At 54.1% G+C, this 22,357-nt stretch overlaps 8 protein-coding genes across 8 annotated transcripts; all 8 read right to left on the bottom strand.

Moving 5' to 3' along the window:
- Positions 1-306: 306 nt before the first annotated feature.
- On the bottom strand, positions 307-1,479 carry JKF63_02007 (uncharacterized protein; the record flags this gene model as incomplete). Its single annotated transcript, XM_067898050.1, has 1 exon — positions 307-1,479. The coding sequence occupies one exon, from the start codon at positions 1,477-1,479 to the stop codon at positions 307-309; it is 1,173 nt and encodes a 390-aa protein (XP_067754207.1).
- Positions 1,480-2,543: 1,064 nt separating this feature from the next.
- On the bottom strand, positions 2,544-3,632 carry JKF63_02006 (uncharacterized protein; the record flags this gene model as incomplete). The annotated part of the gene is made up of 1 exon (XM_067898049.1): positions 2,544-3,632. One exon carries the CDS (start codon positions 3,630-3,632, stop codon positions 2,544-2,546), a length of 1,089 nt encoding a protein of 362 aa, XP_067754206.1.
- Positions 3,633-4,310: 678 nt separating this feature from the next.
- Positions 4,311-4,637, bottom strand: JKF63_02005 (uncharacterized protein; the record flags this gene model as incomplete). Its single annotated transcript, XM_067898048.1, has 1 exon — positions 4,311-4,637. The coding sequence occupies one exon, from the start codon at positions 4,635-4,637 to the stop codon at positions 4,311-4,313; it is 327 nt and encodes a 108-aa protein (XP_067754205.1).
- Positions 4,638-5,600: 963 nt separating this feature from the next.
- Positions 5,601-12,914, bottom strand: JKF63_02004 (uncharacterized protein; the record flags this gene model as incomplete). The annotated part of the gene is made up of 1 exon (XM_067898047.1): positions 5,601-12,914. The coding sequence occupies one exon, from the start codon at positions 12,912-12,914 to the stop codon at positions 5,601-5,603; it is 7,314 nt and encodes a 2,437-aa protein (XP_067754204.1).
- A 1,453-nt stretch (positions 12,915-14,367) lies between these two features.
- On the bottom strand, positions 14,368-15,030 carry JKF63_02003 (uncharacterized protein; the record flags this gene model as incomplete). The annotated part of the gene is made up of 1 exon (XM_067898046.1): positions 14,368-15,030. One exon carries the CDS (start codon positions 15,028-15,030, stop codon positions 14,368-14,370), a length of 663 nt encoding a protein of 220 aa, XP_067754203.1.
- Positions 15,031-15,688: 658 nt separating this feature from the next.
- Positions 15,689-16,378, bottom strand: JKF63_02002 (uncharacterized protein; the record flags this gene model as incomplete). Its single annotated transcript, XM_067898045.1, has 1 exon — positions 15,689-16,378. The coding sequence occupies one exon, from the start codon at positions 16,376-16,378 to the stop codon at positions 15,689-15,691; it is 690 nt and encodes a 229-aa protein (XP_067754202.1).
- A 594-nt stretch (positions 16,379-16,972) lies between these two features.
- Positions 16,973-17,311, bottom strand: JKF63_02001 (uncharacterized protein; the record flags this gene model as incomplete). The annotated part of the gene is made up of 1 exon (XM_067898044.1): positions 16,973-17,311. One exon carries the CDS (start codon positions 17,309-17,311, stop codon positions 16,973-16,975), a length of 339 nt encoding a protein of 112 aa, XP_067754201.1.
- Positions 17,312-18,594: 1,283 nt separating this feature from the next.
- On the bottom strand, positions 18,595-22,182 carry JKF63_02000 (uncharacterized protein; the record flags this gene model as incomplete). Its single annotated transcript, XM_067898043.1, has 1 exon — positions 18,595-22,182. One exon carries the CDS (start codon positions 22,180-22,182, stop codon positions 18,595-18,597), a length of 3,588 nt encoding a protein of 1,195 aa, XP_067754200.1.
- Positions 22,183-22,357: the final 175 nt, after the last annotated feature.

The raw sequence follows: 22,357 nt of genomic DNA, 5'->3' as shown, positions 1-22,357 counted from the left end.
AACGCACACGAAAATTCGCGGGCTTCATTAACTTTCGATGACAATGTCGGTTTCTTCTCCGAAAGCACCTCTCTGCTCCTCTGGCTCACTGGCTCCTTCGAAAAAGGACATCTGTGTGCTTAGTGTTTTTTTTTCCTCGCCAGTAAGCCCTCCCTCCCCGCCTCCCCTCTGCCATGTCCCCCCAGAGGACCATGGTTCTGACCATCGTCAGAAAAGCGTCTCTCCAACTTGTAGCCGTAGTTGTGCTGGTTTCATAGCTTATACGTTCGAGTTGACTGAAGCAAACGACACGAAAAGCATCACGCACTACGCGTAAATCCCCACCGCCAACAACTGCCCTGTGGGAAACAGGGATCCGTTCAGGTGCTGCACTACAAGCGGGTGCTTTGTAATGTCTCGCAGGCGTACCGCTACTCCGGTGTCGTCGTCTAGCTTTTTTACTGCTTCCACCTCGCCGTAGGAATGCAGCAAGAGGCGCAGCAACTCTTCTGTCAATGGGGGCCCACTAAAGTGGAGATCACCTTTTTGGGGAAGCGGAATCGGTGTTGGGATGGGCAGTGCAGATGCGGAGTAGAAAGGAGAAATAGGTTGGTAGATGGGCTGTGGATAGACGATCTGCGTTGGGGCTCCCGTGGTGGGTGGTGTAGGCGGATACGCCATAGGAACTGGCATCGTGTTCATCACTGGGTAACCCTGCGGAGACGGGATCAGAGAGAGGGGTGGCGAAAACCCTGGGTACGGCGATGGGAGGGAGCTAGATGTATTACCGGCGCGATAGGGTGGCGACGGAAGCCAGTGCCGCTGGCGATTGCGGTTGCGCTCCTGGCGCATTTGACGCACCTCTGCTGACTCGGAGTACTTCACCTCCAGTTGATGCGGCCAATCGTCCATGCTAATAGAGTCCCGTGCCTTGATGGCTGCAGAGGCTTCCTGTTGGGAAGAGAACTGCACAAAGCCAGATCCTTTGCATTGGCCGAGAGGGTTCATAAGCACTGCGCACTCCGTGATGACACCATACGGCGAGAACATCTGTCGAAGGTGCTCCTTGGTGGTCCACTGCGGCAGCCCGCGAATGAACAGGCGGTCGTTTGGCTGGTCATCCAAGCCCTCATCGTGCATGGCGATGGAGACGTGCAGCACATTCACGGAGTTCGGAGTAGGCTGTGTCAAGTGAGTGGCGTTGATGGCAGCATGCGCAGAGTCCGCTTTTCGAAACATTACGAAGCCAAAATGTCGGTTCTGGACTACTTTTGTCGATACAATCTCACCAAAATCCTTGTAGCGTTCCCGCAGAGCGTCCTCGTCCCACGTGGCTGGGATGCCAGCCACGAATATGTTGGTGGACACATGCGGAGTCACAGCTTTCTGAGGACTACATCCCGTAATGTTGGCCGACTCCTCTTTTGCATTATCGGCTGAGCCAATGTCGACTTGTAAGAGGGGCTTGTAGGCGCCCGTCTCGACGCCTTTTGCATCCATTTCGGGGAACTGCCCAACTTTCTCGGGAATCGCTGTGAACCAGTTTGTTCACTAATATGATCAGGCTAGTGTCGCCATGGATCGGTGTGCCAGGATTACCACATCCATTATGTGAACAGGAATAATGCAGGCAAATAAAAAATGGGGTGCTAGGTGAAGTAAAGCACGCACATAACAGACAGGTGCAATGAGCAGCAAAATGCAGCCCTGTCCCATCACAAACACTAGGTTCCCCCATGGTGCACTCACGCCAACACGCCCAACTCCATTGTCTCACTGACTACGTGCCGCAGTACAGCTGCTTCACTCCGTATACCGCGGTATCGTTAGGTAACCACTGGAGAGTGAGGGATACGCGGTGGCGAGCTGGCTCACGTATCACGGCCGTGAGCGGTGGACGCCCAGAACAACGCGGTCGGCCCTTCCTACACTGTTTGATGGATTTACTTATCTTGTTTGGAAATAAAAAAGGGAGGGGGGGGCGAAAGATTACCAAAGCCTTTCAAACAAAGGCCATATGTTTCTATCCATTGCTTAGGAAAGATAACAACACATACTAACCCAAGTACTCCAGACAAATACAAACTCCCTTGCATGTGCTATTGCTTCCAGATGCAGCCATCCGTGGAGAAGGAAGGAGTTTCAAAACAGAAACACCGGGGCGAGGATGATAAATTCTCTGCGAAAGGACATCCCTGATTGACGTCGGCAACAGTCTTAGCGCCCCACCACCACCACCACCACCTCCACACACACGCACACACGCATACGGCAACGTTTGTGACGGAGGAAGAAGAAGGAACATCGAAAGGTAGAAGACCGGGGCGAGTGCAGATCTACTCACGCTCGCCCAAATTTTCCAATTCAAAGCACAAAGCAACTGACGCGCACACACGCAGTGAAAAGAAAACAAGACAAAAAAGCGCGAGTGTTGGTCGGCAAATGTGGGCACAACGGGGATAAAAGGCCAGTCGAAGGGGGGGGGGGAACAAAACGGGAAGACTGACAAGAAAACAGAAGCGCTCGATTCGACGAGGCAGGCGCGGAAAGTGCCCGTAGACACGCTACTGTGGGTGCTTTGCAGATTCGCTGATACGGCGTGCCCCTTCATCTCCGATGTTCATGAGTAGTTGAAGAAGCCACTTCCTCATGTTGCCATCCCCCTCTAGGTAGTCCTGAAAAGTGTTATTGCGCAGCTCTTCTGGCAGTATTTTAGGCAAGGCTTCACGCGCACGCTCGTTTTCAGATAAGCGGAGATAGCAGCGGATGATGTGCCTAAGCAGTCGCGGCCCGCAGACATGCTCATTCTGCGCTCCTTTCTCCGCTACCATACGATGCAGGACGTCAGCAACAGCAGTGAAACGGCTGGGGTTGTGACAGGCATACCCCAGGCCTTGGTCAGACATGAGAAGCTTCTGGATGATAAAGGTAGATATAATCTTTGAAATCTCGACAGCCTGTTCCATAATTTTCAGGCAAATGGGGAAGATCTCCGTGTTCAGAAGGTAAGATATAATCGCTGGGTCGTCTGCCTTGACTAGCGCACCAATGACGCCCAGTGAGGTGAGCCGCAGGACTTCTGACCGCTCCGCTGGGGTGGCGCGCAGAAATGGGTACAGGAAAAGGCAAATGTTAGACTCCATGAAGGGTGTCCGTGATGCATCATGCTGGGCAATGACCTGCAGCAGTGTAAGAACGCTGCTCACACGGTTGATGATTGGTTTCACGGGTGCCGACGAGGGGGTGCTGAGCAGCGGATACATAGACACGATCTCTTGCAGAAAGATTGCCATGACGCCTACGCTGTACCACAAAGTGGGACCCAGTAAAGTGAACTTGTCACGCTTCTTGGACAAAGTTAAAATGGCTCGCTCACGAGTGTCTTGGTGATAGAGGCTTTGAATGTGCATCAGCATCTCGCGTACAGCCTCGGGGTATTGAGTGGGCTCCAGACGTGCAACTTGCTGCGGCAGTGACGCCTGCTGTGGTTGCTGTTGCGGCGGCGGCAATGGTGGCTGAGAAGGGCGCTGCTGAGCTTGAGCCACAGGAACACGACTATGCCCCGACTGCGGAAACCGCTGCTGTCGAAATCCAAACTTCGCAGCGTCGTCGCCCTGTTCCTCCCATGTACCGTACGCAGCGGGGGTGTCCATCCTGTCTCAGTGGGATGTGTTTCAGGTTGTCACTTTGTTGTGTGTCGCGTGAGGAATCACAGTACAGAACGATTTGCGCTTTTTTTTTCTGTGCAGGTGTACTAATATATATGTATATATTTGTGCGTGTGTGTGTGGGGGAGGGGAGGGGGAGGGAGAGCGCAGCGCAGTGAAAACTTTTCTCCTCGGTTTTCTCTTCAAAATGTCAGAACACACGTTGATCTCCTCTTCAGAGATGCATCTGGAGAAAACAAGAAAGGAGCGGAACACGAGCCCAAGGGTGTTGCCAAATGTAGAGGGGAAAACAACAGAGGGAGGAGAGTTAGAAGAAGAGAACGCCTCAATGTACTCGGAGGAGTACCGACGCAGAGAATCTCCGTGGATGTCAGAGGTGACAAAGCACCAAGTCTCTCAAAGGAAACCCATCCTCACATAAGGAGGGAGCCAGCTGCTTACCTTCCGCACAGCAGCACAAAGCCGATTCACATGGACAGTGCCAGCGCGGCTTAATCGCTCATGCTCATGTCGGTATTTAAACGACTCAGGCGTGCTCAGCTTGCTGGCTGTCCTCCCCATTCGTAAATCGACGTTTTTTTTTCTGTGTGCGTGTGCGTGGTGGTGGTGGTGGTGGTGGCACTTTTCAAACTCACCGCTCATGAGTCTTTACGGTATCGGGTATCATTCTATCTGCGATTTTAGCACCGACGACTCTTCTTTGGCGGTGGAAAGCAACTTCTTTGAAGCGTCTAGGATGCTCTTGAAAGCCGAGTACGTCTCTGATATGGTCCGCTCCAAGTCTGCTCGTACCGCTTGCTTCTTCGCAAGACTATCCTTCAGGGCGGTGAGTCGCTCCTGCATAATGCGCGCTTTGGCAAGAACACTCTCATACTCCGCCTCCTCCGCAGATATTTGCTCTTCAATCCACGTCTTTTGTTCCTTCATTCTCTCAATGACAGACACCAACTCAACGCTCGTGGCCTGTACATCGGACCCGAGAGCCGCCATCGTGGACTACTAAGCTTGTGAAAAGCTCTTATCACGGAAGGGAGGACTCAGAAAAAAAAAAGAGCCTGATAAAAAAATCTACCTGAATAGCATCAGTGGCACCTCAAGCTAGATGCATCCATGCCACGAAGGGCCCAGGAGGTGTGTGGCACGGAATACTAATTGGGCGGGGGGGGGGGGGGGATCGGTATGGAATACTCCGTTGGCGAGTGGGGTTTGGTGTAGTAGACAGTTTGCACGGTAGAGGAAGATGACGTTTGGTTTAAAGAGAAACGGGCGGTTAGTAGATGGGGAGATTGAGGTGCACAAAAACAGCCCCATGGGTGGGAATATTGACATAACAAACGAAAGTGGCCCCGTGCAACCCACACGGATGAAGTCTACCTCTTCGCAGTCGCTGTTTTCCCTCGTCGGGGTGTGTTCGCTCCCTGGGAAGTGGGTACAACTAATTTTACAAAGGGAAAAAGGCATAGCTTCCCCTGAACTGCATGTCAGGAGAGTTGACCAACAGTGCGCCTCAGCAATAAGTTCACCACTACCTGCCCACTCATTTGGGCGGTGCCGTCTGCGCTTGCCTCCGCGAGTCCCTGGCAAAATGCCTTGGGGGTGTCCCTCTGAGAAAAACCCGATCGATTTCTATGCTGCACGCATGTAAGAGCAAAAAGGGGGTAAAAGGGGGATTGGTGAAGTAGACCAATCCCTCGTAGCGAGGGCAGCAAAAAGCGTGGAGGGATGGTCACAACGATTGGGGACGCAAAAGGGGGTGCTTAACGAGGGGTACACGCCGACGCGCTGGGGGATGGGGGGGGGGGGGGAGGGAGAAAAGGGGGGACCGCCGAGTGACTGAGAAACCAATAGAGACTTCGACAAACACCATCGAGAAAGGTAAAAAAAGACTTGTGCGCTTCCCAACACTAATGGGAGCTAGCGGTGGTAGTAAACAATTACGGACGGTGCCCCTCTCTACCAGAACGGGTACCACCCCGACCACGATTGCGCCACGTTGGTGATGTCCGTGGCTTCTATAATAAGCTGCTGTACCTGCGTCCGCGGGTCGAGAGGTTCTGTGTCAGCCGAGATGAAGTCCTTTCCTTTGAGCTTGGAACTGAGGCGATTAAAGAGAAAAACGCCTTGATGCACCACATCGACTTCCTCTCCGAACAGGTGTTTCGTGACACTGAAGGAGCCGGTGTTGCGGTGCCCGATGGAGGCGCTCATAGATTCCGCCTGCGCCTTTGACGTCGCGCTGCGCAAATTGGCAATATTCACCTGCTCTTCGATGGTCTTGTGATCGGTTGTTGATTCAGGCTCCTGTCCTGGTCGGTTGATGAGGCGCCACGAGATGAGCGGGTCTTGAATGAAGGCTTCCAGAAGAGCCAGCACACTGTGGCTGCCCTCGCGCAGCACGCACATTGCAGTCTCCGAGCAGGCCCGGAACGCCCCGTCCACGCCAGACACATCGAGCGCGCTGCGCAACATGCGCGTCAACCGGAACGGCACTTTTTCGGGAAACTTATCGCGTGTCATGGCCACCTCGAAGCAGTCGCCAAAATCGATGTGCACCACTAGCCCCGATGCGCGTTGCAGCATTATGTTGTTCGGGTGGCGGTCACCGAGGCCGAGGATGTAGCCTACGATGCTCATGTTCGCCAAAGACGTTGTGTACATGCGGCGGCGATCGTACCAAATCTCGCAATTCGGAGATGTGCTCCACATCACTTTGCGAATGTCCTGCCCGGAGGTGTGATCAGAGAGAAATTCCATGACCTCCACCTTCGACATGATCGTCAGATAGTCATACGCCTTGCTGTTGTCGAAGGTGATGATCTGATCCAGCATGCGCATCTCCAGTTCCACTGGAATCAACTTAGGCTCACGGAAATGCTTGACGACCTCGTGCAGTGTGTCACAGCCGTCGACCCAGCCAATTATGCCCACGTTGTCTTTCAAAGGCGTGACCGAGTAAAGCTGAATCTGGAAGCCGAAGTTTTTGCTCGTCCTTGAGTCCGATTGCATGAGGATGTTGACCAGCGAGAAGAGCTGCATCACGCGCTCGTCGAGGCGCAGATCCTCCCGTCCCTTGAGCAGGAACTTTTGCGACTTTCCCTCGGTCGTCCTGATGGCGATCCGTTTCGGGCGCTGCTTACTTGCGATAACAATGAGATCCTTTTCGAAGCGGTTCACCTTCGCTACTGACTCTTCCCGAACTAGTCGTGCGTCTGGTATCCCGATAGAAAGATTTCGCGCCTCAAACAGTTTCGGGCTGCAGAACTGGAGCTGCAGCGTGTTGCTCGACTTGATCTGATTGTCAATGTCGCAGTAAACACTGTGGTACAGCTTCCATGCCGATTGAATATCGCCCATGTTGCGCGTTGACGAGTACGACCGCATCCAGTCTCGGGCCTCGGCGAGGCGCCTACTGTACTTGGATAAAAACTCAGACTCCACGATTGTTTCCGGGACTCGTGTCAACGTATCGTGAATCGGTAGGAGGGTACGCACCATTTCATCTCTGCTGCGTCGGCCGAAGAAGGCTGTCGCCGCCGCCTCGAGCTTGTCATACCATTGTTCGTAGATGAGGGATGAGACGCGAATGAGTTCGTCGATCATGAGACGGCCCTGCAGAACGATAATAGGATATCGCTCCCGCAGCTTGCTCAGGATCTCATTCGAGTATCTCTTACGCCGCTCTGAGTCCGACATTGTACATAGATTCAGCGGGTACACCAAGGTGTGGGGGTAATCGTAGCCCACATTCGTCAGCACATCCGCGACAAGACGGCAGCTATCATCCGAGCCTGTGTCCAGTCGAGCGACCAGCTGCGGCACAACAAGGTGCCAGACGCGTGAAGGCACGTCAAACACCCGCTCCCGCAGCTCCTTCAAGTTGTCGTCGCTATCGCAATGATTGGACCAAAGCGTCAGCAACTTCAGGACGTCTTGGATGAGCGTCGAGTCGGAGGACCCGAGCTGAATGCTGCGGATAAAGCCCTCAATGGCATTGCGGCAGGTTTCCTCGCCCGCGTGCATTTGGAGCAGCTGCGCATTTGCTTCAGCCCATTTACGCCACGCTAGGAACCAGTGCGGGTCGTACTGTGTGGCGGTCTTGAAGCATTGGACAGATTCCAAGAGATTGACCTTGCTGCCGAGGCGCGTGTAGGCTCTGGCGAGGACAGTCGAGTTCTCTGCCTTGGTGTGCACGTCGATCATCTTTTTAATCAGGTCACTCTCGGTGCCAAAAGCGCTGTCAGTGCCCAGTGCGTTGGTGTCAGAGAGGTACGAGATGTACTGCATTACCACGCGCGGGTTCACATTGTGACTTGTTAGCTGCCCCACAGTTGGGTTGGTGAACCCGAGGAGCTCGTCAAGGGTAAACTTTTCCATCTGTCGCGCCTTCTCCCGCCGGCAAAGCTTCGTGAACTGAATGCGCACCTTCACATCCTCATGAGGCGAGATGAGAAGGCAGCGGACTCCCAATACTTGCTTCCACGTCGGCACTGTTGCTTTCATCATCCGAATTCGCTGCTCCCAGAGGTGACGAAGATGAGGTATGTGCGCAGAGGAGCTGAGGGCCTTTTGCGTTTGCTTCGCAATGATGACCTCCTCCACTTCCGTCAGCTGTTGAGCCACCACCAGCCCTTCGTAAGCGCGGGCGTAAGACTCGTGCAGTAAACTCGTCAAATCCTCCAGAAGGATTTTTCGTCCGTTAGTGACAGAGAGAAGTGCGGCATCATAGTTTCCGTGAATAACATCCAATGCCGCCCTCGACACATGGTAGAGAACCATGTCATGAGGCAACCAATCGAGGACGTTCTCGAGCGTATCCCACGATTGCAACCGGATCGACGCGTCCGCGGCGTACTGTGAAACAATGGAAAGCACGTGCAGCTCTTCTGACTCTGCCGCGCGTTTTTTGTAGCTGTGAAGCATGGTGTCCCATTGCTTTAGCACCTTGTCGTACTCACCAAGCTCGCTCAAGCACAACATCAGCCGCGCGTTCACCTCCGCACGGCGGTCGAGACCGCTCTCCTCCGCTTTCGAGAAGGACGTTGTAAGTTCACTGTTGGTCTTGTAGTGGAACATGCGCGGCCAGGTGCGGCTGCCATTTTTGTACCCGTAGCTCTTGGACAAGTTATCTGAACTGCTCCCCTCTGACGGGATATCATCCAGCTGCATTTCTTGCTGCGTCAGCTCAAGCGCTTCAGTGTAGCGCGCAAGCTTAACTAAACTCGTCTGCAGGAGGCTGCGCCGCTGCTCCTCGCTTGCCATGTTCAAGATACCAACTGAGGAGTCCACCATGTGCAACTCGCTGTAGAGAGAGATGAGCGACTCTACAGTGGTGACTGGGTCCTCTCGGTAAGCGGCCTCGCGCCAGAATAGCGCTTTGGCTAGCATTCCGCGGTTCCATGCACATTCGGATAGGTCATTATAGGATATGAACAAGGCCTTGCCAACATGGTCCATGTACTCCACAATGCCAAGTAAGGTTGTCACGACCTCTGCTGGGACAGTGGTGGACATCATGGCCTGCCGAAACGACTGCCGGAAAAAGTCGGTGATAGCAGACTGCAGCGCCGAGCTTGCGTAATTCCACATGGAGCGGAAGGCAATCTGCAGTGTGTCTTGCACGAACTGAGTCGATTTTTCCACCAGTGGGGCTGCATTGATGCTCATGGGCACCGCCGTGCAGCGGAATACCTGAAATGGTGACTCTTGCAGGAGCGTGATAGCAAACTGATCCGACCACTTGACCCATTCCTCCTTGGTCAAGGGGACGACTTTCATGGGATTGATGAGACGCTGCTCGTTGATCGCCAGGGTGCGCTCCTCCGGGGCCTCTGCGTTGGCGTTCTCGTCGTTGAGGGTGGTGCAGCTCCAGACCTCACCCATGCGGGACATGCTCTTCATGACAACGGACTCGCACGTCTTCAGCAGCGCAGCCACCTCCGCGTTGTGTTGTTGGATGGAGCTTGCACTACGTGCACAACGGAGACCGGTGGCGACATGGTTGTTCATTACCCCAAACTCCGTGTTTGTGATGCGGTAGTTCTTCAGGGCTTGAATAATGTAGGTGGAGTGTTTCAGGAAATCACCCTGCAGCTCCTCGATGAGGACGCAGAAAACAGCCATGATATTGTTGCAAAGTGCAATGCTATCCCGGCCGCGCGTCTTGCGCGCAAGATCGGCAGAGAGGCATGCTAACAAACAGCGCACAATGGCGCCAACGAGCTCGTCCACGTACAGTTTGAGGCAGATCTCCTTAAGCGCGACGACACAGTGGTTCACGAACTCCAGCGGATTTGCCGGGTTCTGAATAACACGAAGAAGATTATCCACCGCTGCCTCCGAACACGGCTGCAATAAGCTGACATGGCGCACAATGTATTCGAGCACCGCATATTTGAGGTCAGCGCGCATGTCAGCACGGTTCAGCGTGTCGAAGAGCTGCGGAAGGATCCGGGAATGGTGCTGGCCGTAGTCGAGATGGCCGGAGGTATCGATACTGGCGACAAAGGAGAGCATGCGCACAGCCAAGAAACGGTAGCTAACCTGGAACTCCCATGTACTATCGAAGACGCGGTAAATCTCATTTACGCTGCTGAGAACTACCGCCCCACCGTGGCGAATGATATTGCAAAACTCGAAGAGCACCGTCGCAAAAAGATGTCCGCTAGGCAGCTGACGGATCACCCGGGCCAGAGGCCCGATCACCAGACCGATCTCGTTCTTGGAGCATGGCACAAGCTCGAAAATGTTAAGCATCGTCTGCACACACGTGCGAAGCAGTCCTTCGCGTGCCCCAGCAGAACGCTTGCTGTCGGGATCGAGAAGGGCTGACATGGCGCGGAGCACGATACGGCAACAGTTTGCGTGTGTCACACAGTCTACCGCCGCACTCACCCCACTGGCCTTCTCCTTCTCCTTGACGTTTAAAGACTGGAATACGTGCGAGTCTAGTGCACCAATGACGCCAATACACCGCAATGCCTCCAGGCGGATATCGATGCTCTCTTCCGACTTGCTCAGCAGAGTGCAGAGTTGTTGGAAAAGCCGTGGGTTCAGCACATATGGCGAGGCGCCTTCCAAGAGTGGAGCCAAGGTTGCTGAGAGGAAGCGTAAACAGGAAAGCCGGGCGGCGTAGTAAGACCGATCAGCCGGCAAGCTTTCGAGAAGGTCGCACACAACGGCAATTTCGCGTCGTGAGGAGAAGGGGGCGCTTCCAAACTTCCGGAACGCCGCCGCGACCGCTGTACAGCAGTGCAGAAAAGGTAGTAAAATGCTGGACCTGGCGGAGATAGTGGCAAAGTACGGAAGGAGCGCCTCGCAGATGGCGTCCGTGAAGTTCACCACGAGTTGCGGGGCACCCGTTGCGAGTGCAGCGAGGAAGCAGAACCCGTTTTGAACCGTCTCCATGTTGAAAGTCGATGCAATGAAGTGTAAGGTAGCCACCATTTCCTCCCGCAGCGCGGGCAGAATGTGAGAGGGGTCGTATCGGATCATTTGGCAGAACTGCTTCGTCGCCGCCACCCGACAGTTGACCGACTCGTCGCCCAGGGCGGAGTAGAAGCGAAATAGATACTGCTGCTCGCTAAGGTACGGGTAGAAGTCCTCTGTGAAGGCGCTCAAAATGGTTTGACGGACGACAGGATTGGGGTCCGACAACCCCACTACCAGCATGCGCGTGATGACGGTGTTGACACACATGCGCCGCGCAATGCTGAGGTCGCCCTTTTCGCCTGGTGGAATGAGAAGCTTCACAATCGTATAGATGGCGGCGTTGCGCACAGCGATGCTGCCATTGTCAATGAACGGAAGAACCGATACGCGCAAAAAGTCGCCCATGAGCTCCGAGTTAGAGAAGCCGAACTGCTGAAGGGCGTTGAGGGCGACGGAGATCTGATTCTCGGAGGCAGCCACATCCGAGGATTTTTCACTGATGCGCGGTGCATCGACCTGTTGCCGGAAGGGAAGACCACAGAGTGTGACGGAGATCATGTCAAGTAACGACTCCTCCAATTTTGATCTGTACTGCGCGGTCGAGGACTCGATGATAGCGCGCATGCATTCAATAAGCTCTGCAGAAATTCCCCACACAAACACATTCTCAATACAAGAGTCCACATACGTTTCCATCTTGGACGGGCGGCACACTTTGCATATGACAGAAAAACATTGTAGCGCCTTCCAACACGGGGAAGGGGAGTGCTCGAAAATGCCCTTGATAGCGTTCCAGGTGTCCCCGACATAAGGTGAAAAATCTGCCTTGCCTACAATCGGGATTATCTCAGATAGCATCTCGAAGGCATTGTTCCGCTGAAGGTCGTGGTTGATGGAGCCCAGCGCAAAGCTCACAGTATCTTCGAGCTGATTTTCGACAAATAGCGATGCGCTGGAGCGGCAGAGGACAACAAGGCAGCGAAAAAGGAGTTCGCGAGTGTCGGCGCTTACGTTCATCCCGCCTTTCATAATGTACGGGCTTAGCAGGATAGAGAGATCTTCGTAGCGAACGTTGCTCGTGCCGATGGAATTAATCGCGATGGGCTCGAACGCAAGAAGCCCGGCAATGCGCCTCTCCTTTGAATTGGAGGCGAGGTTGTCTTTCAAGTGTGACATCAATGAGTCCCAGGTTTCAGCGCGGATGGCGGCGGGGCGGTTGACAAGGAGCTTTGCGCACAGCGTGAAGAGACACAAAGCACGCGAGCGAACCTCTTCGTCATGCACAGTCAGGCATTCCCAAACACCGTCGAACACTTCAAAGAGCCGAGGCAAAATCACCATTGGAATTCGAAGTGCAACCTCTGTGAGGACTAAGATTCCACAAATACGACGGGGTTGTGACTTGGCGTCGGATAGCGCAATCCAGTGAAGTGTCTCTCCTATTTGAATGCGCACAAAATCCGTTGTCATGCTGTACCTAAGCGTCTCCGCGAACGTCTTCGCCGCTGCCACAGCAACAGGAATCTCGTTCACCGCCATGAGGCAAAGCCGCAAGTAGCTATTGCACTGGGAAAGCTGAATGACAGAGAGGTCAAGGCTCAGGAGAATGTCAAGGACAGTGAGTTCGCAGAGTACATCAAGCGATGTGCCATGTACCACATCGAAGTTCTCGAGGCACATAAGCAGCGAGGAGACCACCATTTCATACTCTTGCACACTCTTTCCCTGCAAATCCTTTGCCTCCTTTACTCCCTCCGTCACAAAGGCGATGCGCTCGTCTCCATTGCTGGCAAGTGCACGAATGGAAGCTGCGAGTCTTTCCGAGTCCACTGTCGCCATGACTGCAATATCGGCAGCCGCTAATGTAACCACCTGACTGTATGCTCGTCGCTGAAAAGTAAAAAAAAAAAGAGGAAAAGAACGAGACGATGTCGGTGCAAAATCTCTTCAACAACTACAGAAGACTGTCCTATAGACAGGCACGCGCTCCACTACTGGCGCGCGCAGCCTTTCTCACCTGCTCTCCTCGGCGATTTCGTCGCCTACAATAAACCCAGAACAGCAAAACGAATACGAGCGTGCAGTGGTGCCTCTATGTGGAGGGGGGGGGGGAAGGAGAACAAGCTAGACTCTAAGGGGGACCCGGCCTTTTTTGCTGCAACCGCGCGCTGAACAGTGTCTTTCCGTAGTACAATGAGGAGCGCGTTCGAGAAGAGACAAAAGGGGGTTGCCGACAGAGACCAGCACGCTGTTTTCCACAAAGCCAATAAAATGCCCTCAAGGACACAATGAGAGCGAGAGACGCTTTCGTCTTTCGTTATTGCTGGAACGTATGCGCAGTGAAGAGATGCAGGGATAGCAAGACGCGCAATGGTATACGCTATCGTGGATTGATACCCCCTCCCCTCCCCCTCCTCTCCCCTAGAGCGGGCTGATGATGGCGAAAAACAGGCGATACCACGCAAATCCCACCAATGGCAGTGCAACTCGCCAACTCCTGGCCCCGCTTCCGCCCCCCCTCTCCAAAAAAAAAAAAACGAAACGGGGGGCCACAGAAACAGTGAGAGATGGGAACCTGAAGGGTAGAGTGTGAAGCGCAAGTTCCCTAATGATGTGTACAGAGAAACACATGTGTACACCAGTCAACTACTTGAACCGACCTTGACACCCCTCAGCAACAACGGTAAACGATGACTGTACACTACTGCATTACAAAGTTGTGTGAGTGTCAGAAGCGACGAGGTTGTGTGGGGGCCACCGGCAAGGGAGAAGAAAAGGTATAGTGAAGTGGCGACGGCTGCATTATTTTGTCCCAGTCATGGGGGGTACGGCGGAGAGACTCGCGTGGATGCCGTGAAACATTTCCGAAGGCTTGTTTGTGATCCACCCTTGGAGTGCCGTCAACGATTTCTTTAAGAGAGCGCGCTGACAACGCGCACTCATCAACGTCCACACGGAGACACACAAACGTTCGGTGTCGAGTGTATTGGACACAACAAAGATGGGAAAATAGGGGTATACGTATACCACCAATACTCCTTACACTTCTCTTCTTTCCACTTCAATCCAAAGATACATGTCAACGCTCACTACAGCACCGCTGTCGCGTTACGTATAGAAAAAAAAAAACGCTGCAATACCCTTCCGAGGATGAACAAGGTGCACGGAAGAGAACACACTCGGCAGGACCACGAAACACAGACAGATGCACAAAATAGAAACGGAAGCCAGACGCGCGATTTGTACGGGGTGGGGGGAAAGGTGGCGCATTGGCCCCAGAAGCTCTACGCCGTCAGCGAATGATGGCTGTCTTCTCGAATCGGTAGCCCTCGTAGTCCCAGTTTGTCTCCACCTCGAAGGGCTCACTGATGCGAACTCCGTCCTCCGCTGCATCAGCCATCTGGAACTTGTTGATGGCACGGCACTCACGGTAAAACAGCACACGCAGGCAGTCGGTGAGGATGCGTGACGCCTCTGCTCGCGACAAGCCGCCCGGGTTCTGCTCCACCGCCTGTCGGAGCAAGGGCAACGCGATATGGCTACCGTACCCTGTCGCGACGCAGTCGTCCTCCCAACGCGTGCCAATGTCGTCCACAGCCGCTAGGAACGTCTTGCCATGGCGGACGCCAACGAAGACCATCTGGCACATGCACGGCTCGAAGTCACAGCGCTTCTGATAGATATGACGGTGCAAGTAGCTGAAAACCTCACTTGGGTCCAGGTCATCTACACTGTGGTACATCCTCCGCCGCTCGATGTTGTCCTGCACCTGCTTTGTCATCATCTGAAAGTCAGCGTAGTCTCCTGTGGCACACACAGCAGAGTGGTCTCCGAGCAGCTTAATGCGCGGTATGTTCGGCCACTTTGCGAGGGACCCGTAGGACAGCAGCGTGTCGGCGGCCATCAGCACGCCGCCATTGTACTTGATTGCGATGACCGATCCGCCAGACGCCATTTTCACTGTCGGAACGGGAAGAAGAGGAGAGAAGAGGAGAGGAGAGAGGAGGAGAGGAGGGGGGGGGGGATAGGTGGACTACGCGTTTGTATGTGTTCGGTTGTGTAATGCGGAGAACCGAGAGAAAGAGAGAGAGAAGGGGGGGGAGAGGGGGCAGCAACTAAAGCGGTACCGTATTGTGTTATCCCTCCTTGGTGGAAGGAAACAAGAAACAGGATTGGATGGAACACAATTAGGGAAGCGGAACTACGAAGAAAAAAGGGGACGTGGCGCACCAGATGTCGAGACGAGGACAGTGTGTCCAACGATGATCGGTGAACTCTCAGTACTGGTGACGTTTGTTGTCGAAGTCAAACGCCCAGAAGGTTCACGTCGATGGGCAGTTTCGCACCGCACGTATCACGAGGCGATAGGAAAAAAAAAAGAGTAGTCAGTAGAGTACAGCGTGCCAGATAATCACTAGCCGAGATCAACCTCTCACAAAATGCTATACAAGCGTTTTCTCGCATCGATATCCAATACTGCTCTTAGCTCCAAACTCGTACTGTTTTGTGTGTGTGTGTGTGTGTGTGTGTCGAAAGTGAGTGGGGCACTGTGTTCGCCGGTGCGATACAGATAGATGTGCGATTCCTTTGTTTCTGACCGTCAAAGCCGTGTTCTACACAACGAAGCGAGTCCTTGCCTTTTCTGTAACTATCTTGACAAGAGATCCACTAGAAGGACGATTGTATCCATTGCTCCACACCACGATCTGCTTAGCAACATCTTCGAGGGGTGTCCATGTGGAGCGATCAGCATCAGGCATTGCGCTCCTGTTTCCTGGGGTGTCAAGAATGGTGGGGAGTATTGCCAGAACACTTGCGTTTCTCGGCAATACAGAGGGATTAGCCGCAACGGATTCACAGAGAAAGTGCACAGCAGACTTGGCTACACCATATCCTATCATGTCCGGTGTAGGCCTGAGCGCTGCTGCTGCACCGGTCAGAAGAAGGAGCCCACCTACCTCACCCTGTGAACTGAACACATGTGCTGCTGCTATGGAAGAGAAAACAGACTGCCTTAGCATCAACTCCGTGGCCGCAGCGGTGCTAGTGTCTGCCACAGAACCTCCCGCCCAACCACCGGCAACATTAATCACTGCATTCACCTTCAGTCCGGCAACCGCGTCCAGGTAAGCCTGTTGCAGGTTTTCAAGAGATGAAACAGAGTTCACCACAAGGCAGTCATTGCCTTGCCCGATAGCACTTGCTTGATCCACACCGATGACTGACCATCCACCGTTGGAGAAAGCATTTGCCACGACACGACCAAGGCCGCCGCGAGCACCAATGAGGAGTACGTTTTTCATGACGGTAATGGCAGCCAGCTTAGTTGTAGCTTTGAACAGGCCCAACGTCAAAAAAGAGCGCGAATATGACTAACCAGAGGCGAGAGGAGTCTTCCAGCGCACCTGTAAGCTGTCAGTAGCTTCACTTTGAGAAAGCATGTTTTGGTTGTTGTTGATGTTCAGAGTTTCACCAAACGAGTCGAAGGAGTGAGGGGAGGGGAAAGACAACAGTTTCATAGCCAGTGGGAAATGGAGATAGGAGTTCACCGAGAAAAACGCTCACTAAACGGAGACATAAAGCCATCTACGTGGATCTCGTGAACATACTACGAGAACGAGTGCCCGATTCTCGGCGAAGGAGGCCTGGTACAGGTCGCTGCCGCTCTGGAGATTCGACTAATGTGCGAAACAACACGATATAACCGAGAAAAATGGCAATCCATTTTCGTAGCGCCGTCAACATCACTAGAATGTCTACAGGGAATGAAGAGATGCTGGCCACCTTCTGCCGAGTCTCAAAAAACAAGAGCGCACACCGGAGCCCGACAACGCAAGAGTGGGAGAGGAAAAAAGAAGGGCACAGCAAGCCACGAGTAGCACAGGCAATGAGCAGCCTCAGTGGCGCTCTGGCTGGATGTCGGTAGAGAAGGTCTCGCCTTCGAGGATCATCAGTTCTTGTGCGTCACGACGCAGACGCATGCGACGCAGCGCTTCTTCGCGTGCCCAGTCCATACGACTGTTCAGTTTTGAGTAGTACGCCCAGACGGCAAACTCGATGCCCAGCACACCGACAGCAAGGTGCCACACCTTTTCCCACATCGGCCAATCGTCCCACTGGTAGCGGAAGGTGGCGCGTGGGGTGTACGGGTACGGGTCACCATCACCCCACGCTAAGCGGCGAAATTTGGACCGCCGGAAGGCCATCTTGGCCATCCTCTGATTCCAGCTTGTCATTGTGACTACAATAATATACACACACTCTTGGAAAAGAAAGATGCGTTGCTATGCTACGATTCTTTGGCATCAATGTGACCGATGCGCTTTTGCTACAATCCACTAATGAAAAAACCCTGAGTTTTTCCCTTTTATCCCCCCCCTAGGGAAATATTTTCTACCCAAGCGCAATGATATCGCTCAGTGTCTGCAAGGTGTCGTGATCCAGACGGATTGGTGGATAGAGGAGGAGGAGGAGATGGAGCAGCGCAACGAAAAGTGGAAGGTGGCCGTCGATTTTGTGAGTAACGCAGGCGTTACAGTGACAGTAATATTGCCCGCCTACGCTTCACCGTTCTCGATCGATATCAAAGACCACGAGCACCTGCTGCATGTCGTCAGGGAAAAAGAAAAAGGGGTAGCTTGGGTTTGCACGAATCGAGACCCTCGCGCGAACGAAGAGGAGAAGAGAAAGTTGCACTACGCATCCTCCACTGGGTGTTGTCCTCTCCCTTGAGCCCCTCCCCTCCCCCCCCCCCCCCCTCAAAAAAAGGCACACACAGTTCGAAGGCGAGAGGAAAGGCGATACGAGGAAGAGGTGGCAATGTTAACATTCCACCACTACCAACCACAGAAATTAGCACCGATAACAACTTGTGAACCGACTTTGTACGATTGTCACACACCAAAGAGAAACGGCTGCAAAACAGGGGGGGGGGAGAGACAACTTCACGACACGGCACACACCCCTCCCGCCCCCCCCCCCTCCCCTCCTCTCCCCAGACACACTACATTTTCCTAGGCATTACTACGCTGAAAGTGCCGCCACGGTAATTCGCCCACGTCCAGAGCTACAACCGGTTACGAAACAGGACGAGAGACATCACAATGATGTCTGGAGACACCCCACCCCACCTCCAGCAACCCTCCCTCAGGCGGATAAGTGGTATGGTATCCGAAGGATGAGAGGGGATGCGAGAGTACTGCAACAGCCGATAACACCAACAATTCAACAACAAAAAAAACAAAAACTGGAACAAGTCAAAAAGAAAAGAGAGAGACAAAACGTGGGGTCCGGCTCGAAGGGTATCGCGAACGATACAAAAAAAAAGGAGGGAAATAAGAGCCCCAAAACAGTTGCAGGGAACCATTCATCGTGCTCCAATGTGCCCCAACTACTTCGCATGTCGAGAGAGATCACACAGCCCATGGAAATAAGAGATGAAAGGGAAGAGAAAAAAAAATCGTCGCGCGCCACAGGGGTCGTGCGTCTAAAAAAAAGGCTCTCCTATCGGTCTGAGGCATCAAATGCGGTTGACTAGGCCGGCGCAGTCTACGCCGATCTTGGCCACCTTGCACACGGGACAGAGAGTTTCTTTATAGGATGGGTCGGCTGGTGACAGACAGTAACTGCACCGCAGCGGGTTCACGACACCCTTGTACAATGGCTTGTGGCTGACTGAACACATGATAAAGGGGTTTCGCTCGTCGTAGTCGATTTGGATGGCGTTGGTCGGGTTGCGGTCTGCTTCAGCAATAATGGCAGCGGCCTGCTGTGCTTTGTTGGTTGGTGGGTCCTGCTCCAGGAGTCGACGCGCAACCTCTGCGGCTGTCTTGATGTTCTTCTGCTTATACGCCTTACTCATCGCCTGCGCGAGGGCCAAGGTGAGATGCGCGCGGTGCAGGCGGAAATGGGTGAAGTACAACGCCAGCATCAGCGATTCAACCGAAGAGGCGTTGAGGGTGCGCAAATGCAGTTGTAGCGCGAGGGCGCGTGTGTACTCCGGTGCAATCACCATGATTTCGCGAAGCGTTGCTTTTTGCTGGTCGTCTTTGACAACTGTCATGACGGACAGGTGCAGAATGCTGCGGAAGACATCTAGTGCTTCCGAGAACTTTCCCTCCACAAACAGTTGGTAACCAAGGCGCAGCTTCTCCGCGAGGACAGGCATGAAGTCTGGGAGCGCTGGCGCGTTGTGCGCATCCGTATCGATGTCCGGCGACTGCGTGGACATCACGAAGATAGCAGACGGGCCGTTCGGTACAGGCCTGCATCCGTTCACCCCTGCCCACAGCTGCATGAAATACGGTCTCAGCGGCGTTGGATCTGCCAACCCGATTTGGCGCTGAAGCAGGTGCAGTGCGCTTGCAAAGGACCCCGCGGCGATATGAAAAGCGGGAAGTGTGTAAGCGTCCGCCCACGATTGCGTCATCGGTGGGTGCTCGCGCGGCACGACGTAGCCCCTGTTGGCAGCAGCACCGCCTGCGACAGCTGGGAGTGCAGTAGACACATCAATATCAAGATCGTCATCCCAGCCACCACCTTCTTCATTGTCCTCGGCAAGCGCTTCCGAATCGCGGGCACCGGCAGTTGCACCATTCAAGACCCCGTCGTCGTCGTCGTCGTCCCACCCCGCGCCGACGGCGCCGCCCTCGTCAAGGTCCGGTTGGGCGATTGGATCGAGCTCCCCGGGTTCCTTCAAGAGTCGCGCAAATACTGACTCCTCTACCTGCAGCATTGGCCAGTTCTCCATGACCGGTTCAACTACTGGTCGCTCCGGGGCAGGGGAAAACGGTTGTGCCTGCACGCGCTCGGCTACGCTTGGCTCCATTCGTTCGAGCAACATACTCGCCATCTCCTCCAGCCCATGTGATTTCGCTGTGACATACGCCAGAGGAAGTTGGTTTGCCCGGCAGAGGATTTCCACGCGCCGCCTCGCGTCGGTCAAGTACATGCTATAATGCAGCTTGAAGCCGTCATCCTGTGTGGCGTCGACGAGATTGGCAATCGCTGCGGTGTTACCTGTGAGAAGGGCAAGCAAGCCAGATGCCGGATAGTTGCCGGACTTGGCACTCGCGAACTGGGCCAGCTGGATATCACCAAAGCGCGTGGCAGTGTCGGCGAGGCGTCGCCATATGTCTGGCTGGTTGAGCTCGACTGCCGTCATTTTTGCAATGTCGATGGCACCGCATTCAATGGCGAGGTTGAAGCGCGTGAGCGGATCGCTGACGAAGTGTAAAGCGATTTCGGAGTGTCCGTGTTTGTGCAGGTAGCCAACCATGGCCTGGCCTTTGAGCCTGCCTTGTTGGATGATGCGGATAAGATCGCGATAAGATTGCTGCACTAGCTTCAGCTTAAAGTTGAGCTCGACGTTATCTAGCTCCTTGCGCAGTACACGACCGTCGCGCGTTACCACGTAGATGGTGTCGCCAACAGCCCTCACGAGGTAGACGACGTTCTTTAGCGTACTGATAGTGCTCGTCTCGCCGTTGCGTAGGTAGCAGTATTTCAGGTGATTTGATGTGGTGAAGTACATGACGTCGCGCGTCTCATCGAAGGCGGCAGATTTGATTCGGGCTGAGGACTCGGAGACCGACGTGACGAGCTTAAGGCGTTTTGTCATAATGGTCACGGTGCTCTTGGCGATGAGCGCCACCTTGGAGAAGTCCTTGTCCCAGACTACATACCGCACCCCTGGCACCGTCGCCTCCGCGACGGTGCCATGCTGCGCCAGATGGTAAAGATAAATCTTTTCATCGCACTGGTAAAGCACGCAGCCAACGGGACCGGGGAATATGCGGCTGCACGACACATCGGTCTGTTGTGGCTTCCCACCAACCTTGTTCACGTTGTGGATGCACATCTTGCCGTTCGCATCCACGTAAGCGGCCTTCTGCCCCCCAAAGAACACGCCGTCAGTGCCCTTCAGAGTACCCTCCACGTTACAGGTCCTCGTCGCTAGTGGCTTCGGAATCCACTCCACTTGCGGTCCGCCGTTCGAGTAAGAGAGTAACACCCCTCCGGTCGTGGGACAGCACGATAGCGACGTTGGTGGGTAAAACTGGTAAGTGAGCGTACAGGAAGTCACCTCATCTGACGCAAAGTTGTACATGTTGAGTTTGTTCTGGCATGTGTAGTAGAGCTGCGTTCCATTGTGAACAGCAAAGGCCGGTCGCTCCCGCGTCAATTTGAAAACCTGCAGGCCAGCGTCGTGTCCAGTTGCAATCAGGTTACGCACCGAGTCACTTGCCATAATCCAGTAGCGCTCGACCTCACGGCGAAACGTCTGCACCGTTGCCCCGGAAGACATATGAACCACGCGAATCGAGCGGTCCTCTCCGCAGGACACAACGTAGTCGTTCCTGTAGAAGATTGCACAGCAAACATTGCTGGTGTGTCCGGTGAACGTGCGAGAGATGTAACACGACGTCCCCGACATCGTCCACAGGCGCACTGTGCGGTCATCGGCGGCTGAGAGGATTAGATCGCCACAGGGATGAAAGGCGACCCAATTGATGCCCTTCTCGTGCCCCTCCAGATCGTAGCGAACCACCACATCTGGCGTACCCAGGAGGTCTTGCGTGATGCCCACCTCCTCCTTTCGGTGCCGGAGCGCAGAGATGTCCCACACGCGGATGGTCTTGTCCAGGCTGCCCGACACAATGAGATCACTGAAGGGGTGAAACTGTGCGCACATGACGTAATGATTGTGACCTGGAAGGCACGCGATGCTCTTGCGGCTTTGCCAATTCCAGAGGCGGATAGTGAAGTCGTCGGCGCACGAGAGAATCCATGGCTGCTCGTGGTGGAAGAAAGTGGTGCGAACATAGTCCATGTGCCCTGTCATCGTGAAGAGACAACGCCGCAGTTTGTAGTTCCAGACCTTTACTGTGTAGTCATCACCCCCTGTGACGAAGAGCGGCTGATTCGCGTGAAAGTCGGCCCCGCGGACTGCACCGACATGCTCGGTGTAGGTGTCCACACAAGTGCCCATGCGGTAGTCCCAAATTTGCACGGTACCATTGTGCAACCCGCACAGAACCCACGTGGCGCTGCTGTGCAGCGCAACCGCCTTCACGCGGGACAAGCGAGCCTCCAGCTTGGCGAGCATCACGAACACCTATTTCCTGCCAACGAGATCGTTTTATCCCTGCGTATGAGTTACCTCGGTTTGTGACCTTCACAATACAGCTAGAGAAAGTTATGTTGATTCCCAACGCGCAATAGCGGCGAAGCACAGATAAAAAAAACGATTAACAACGCCAACGGACTGCGCACAAGAAGAC

The sequence above is a fragment of the Porcisia hertigi genome, chromosome 34 (assembly GCF_017918235.1).
Source record: "Porcisia hertigi strain C119 chromosome 34, whole genome shotgun sequence".
Lineage (NCBI taxonomy): Eukaryota > Euglenozoa > Kinetoplastea > Trypanosomatida > Trypanosomatidae > Porcisia > Porcisia hertigi.
The sequence above is the reverse complement of the archived record's forward strand: the minus strand, read 5'-3'. Positions and strand labels throughout refer to the sequence as shown.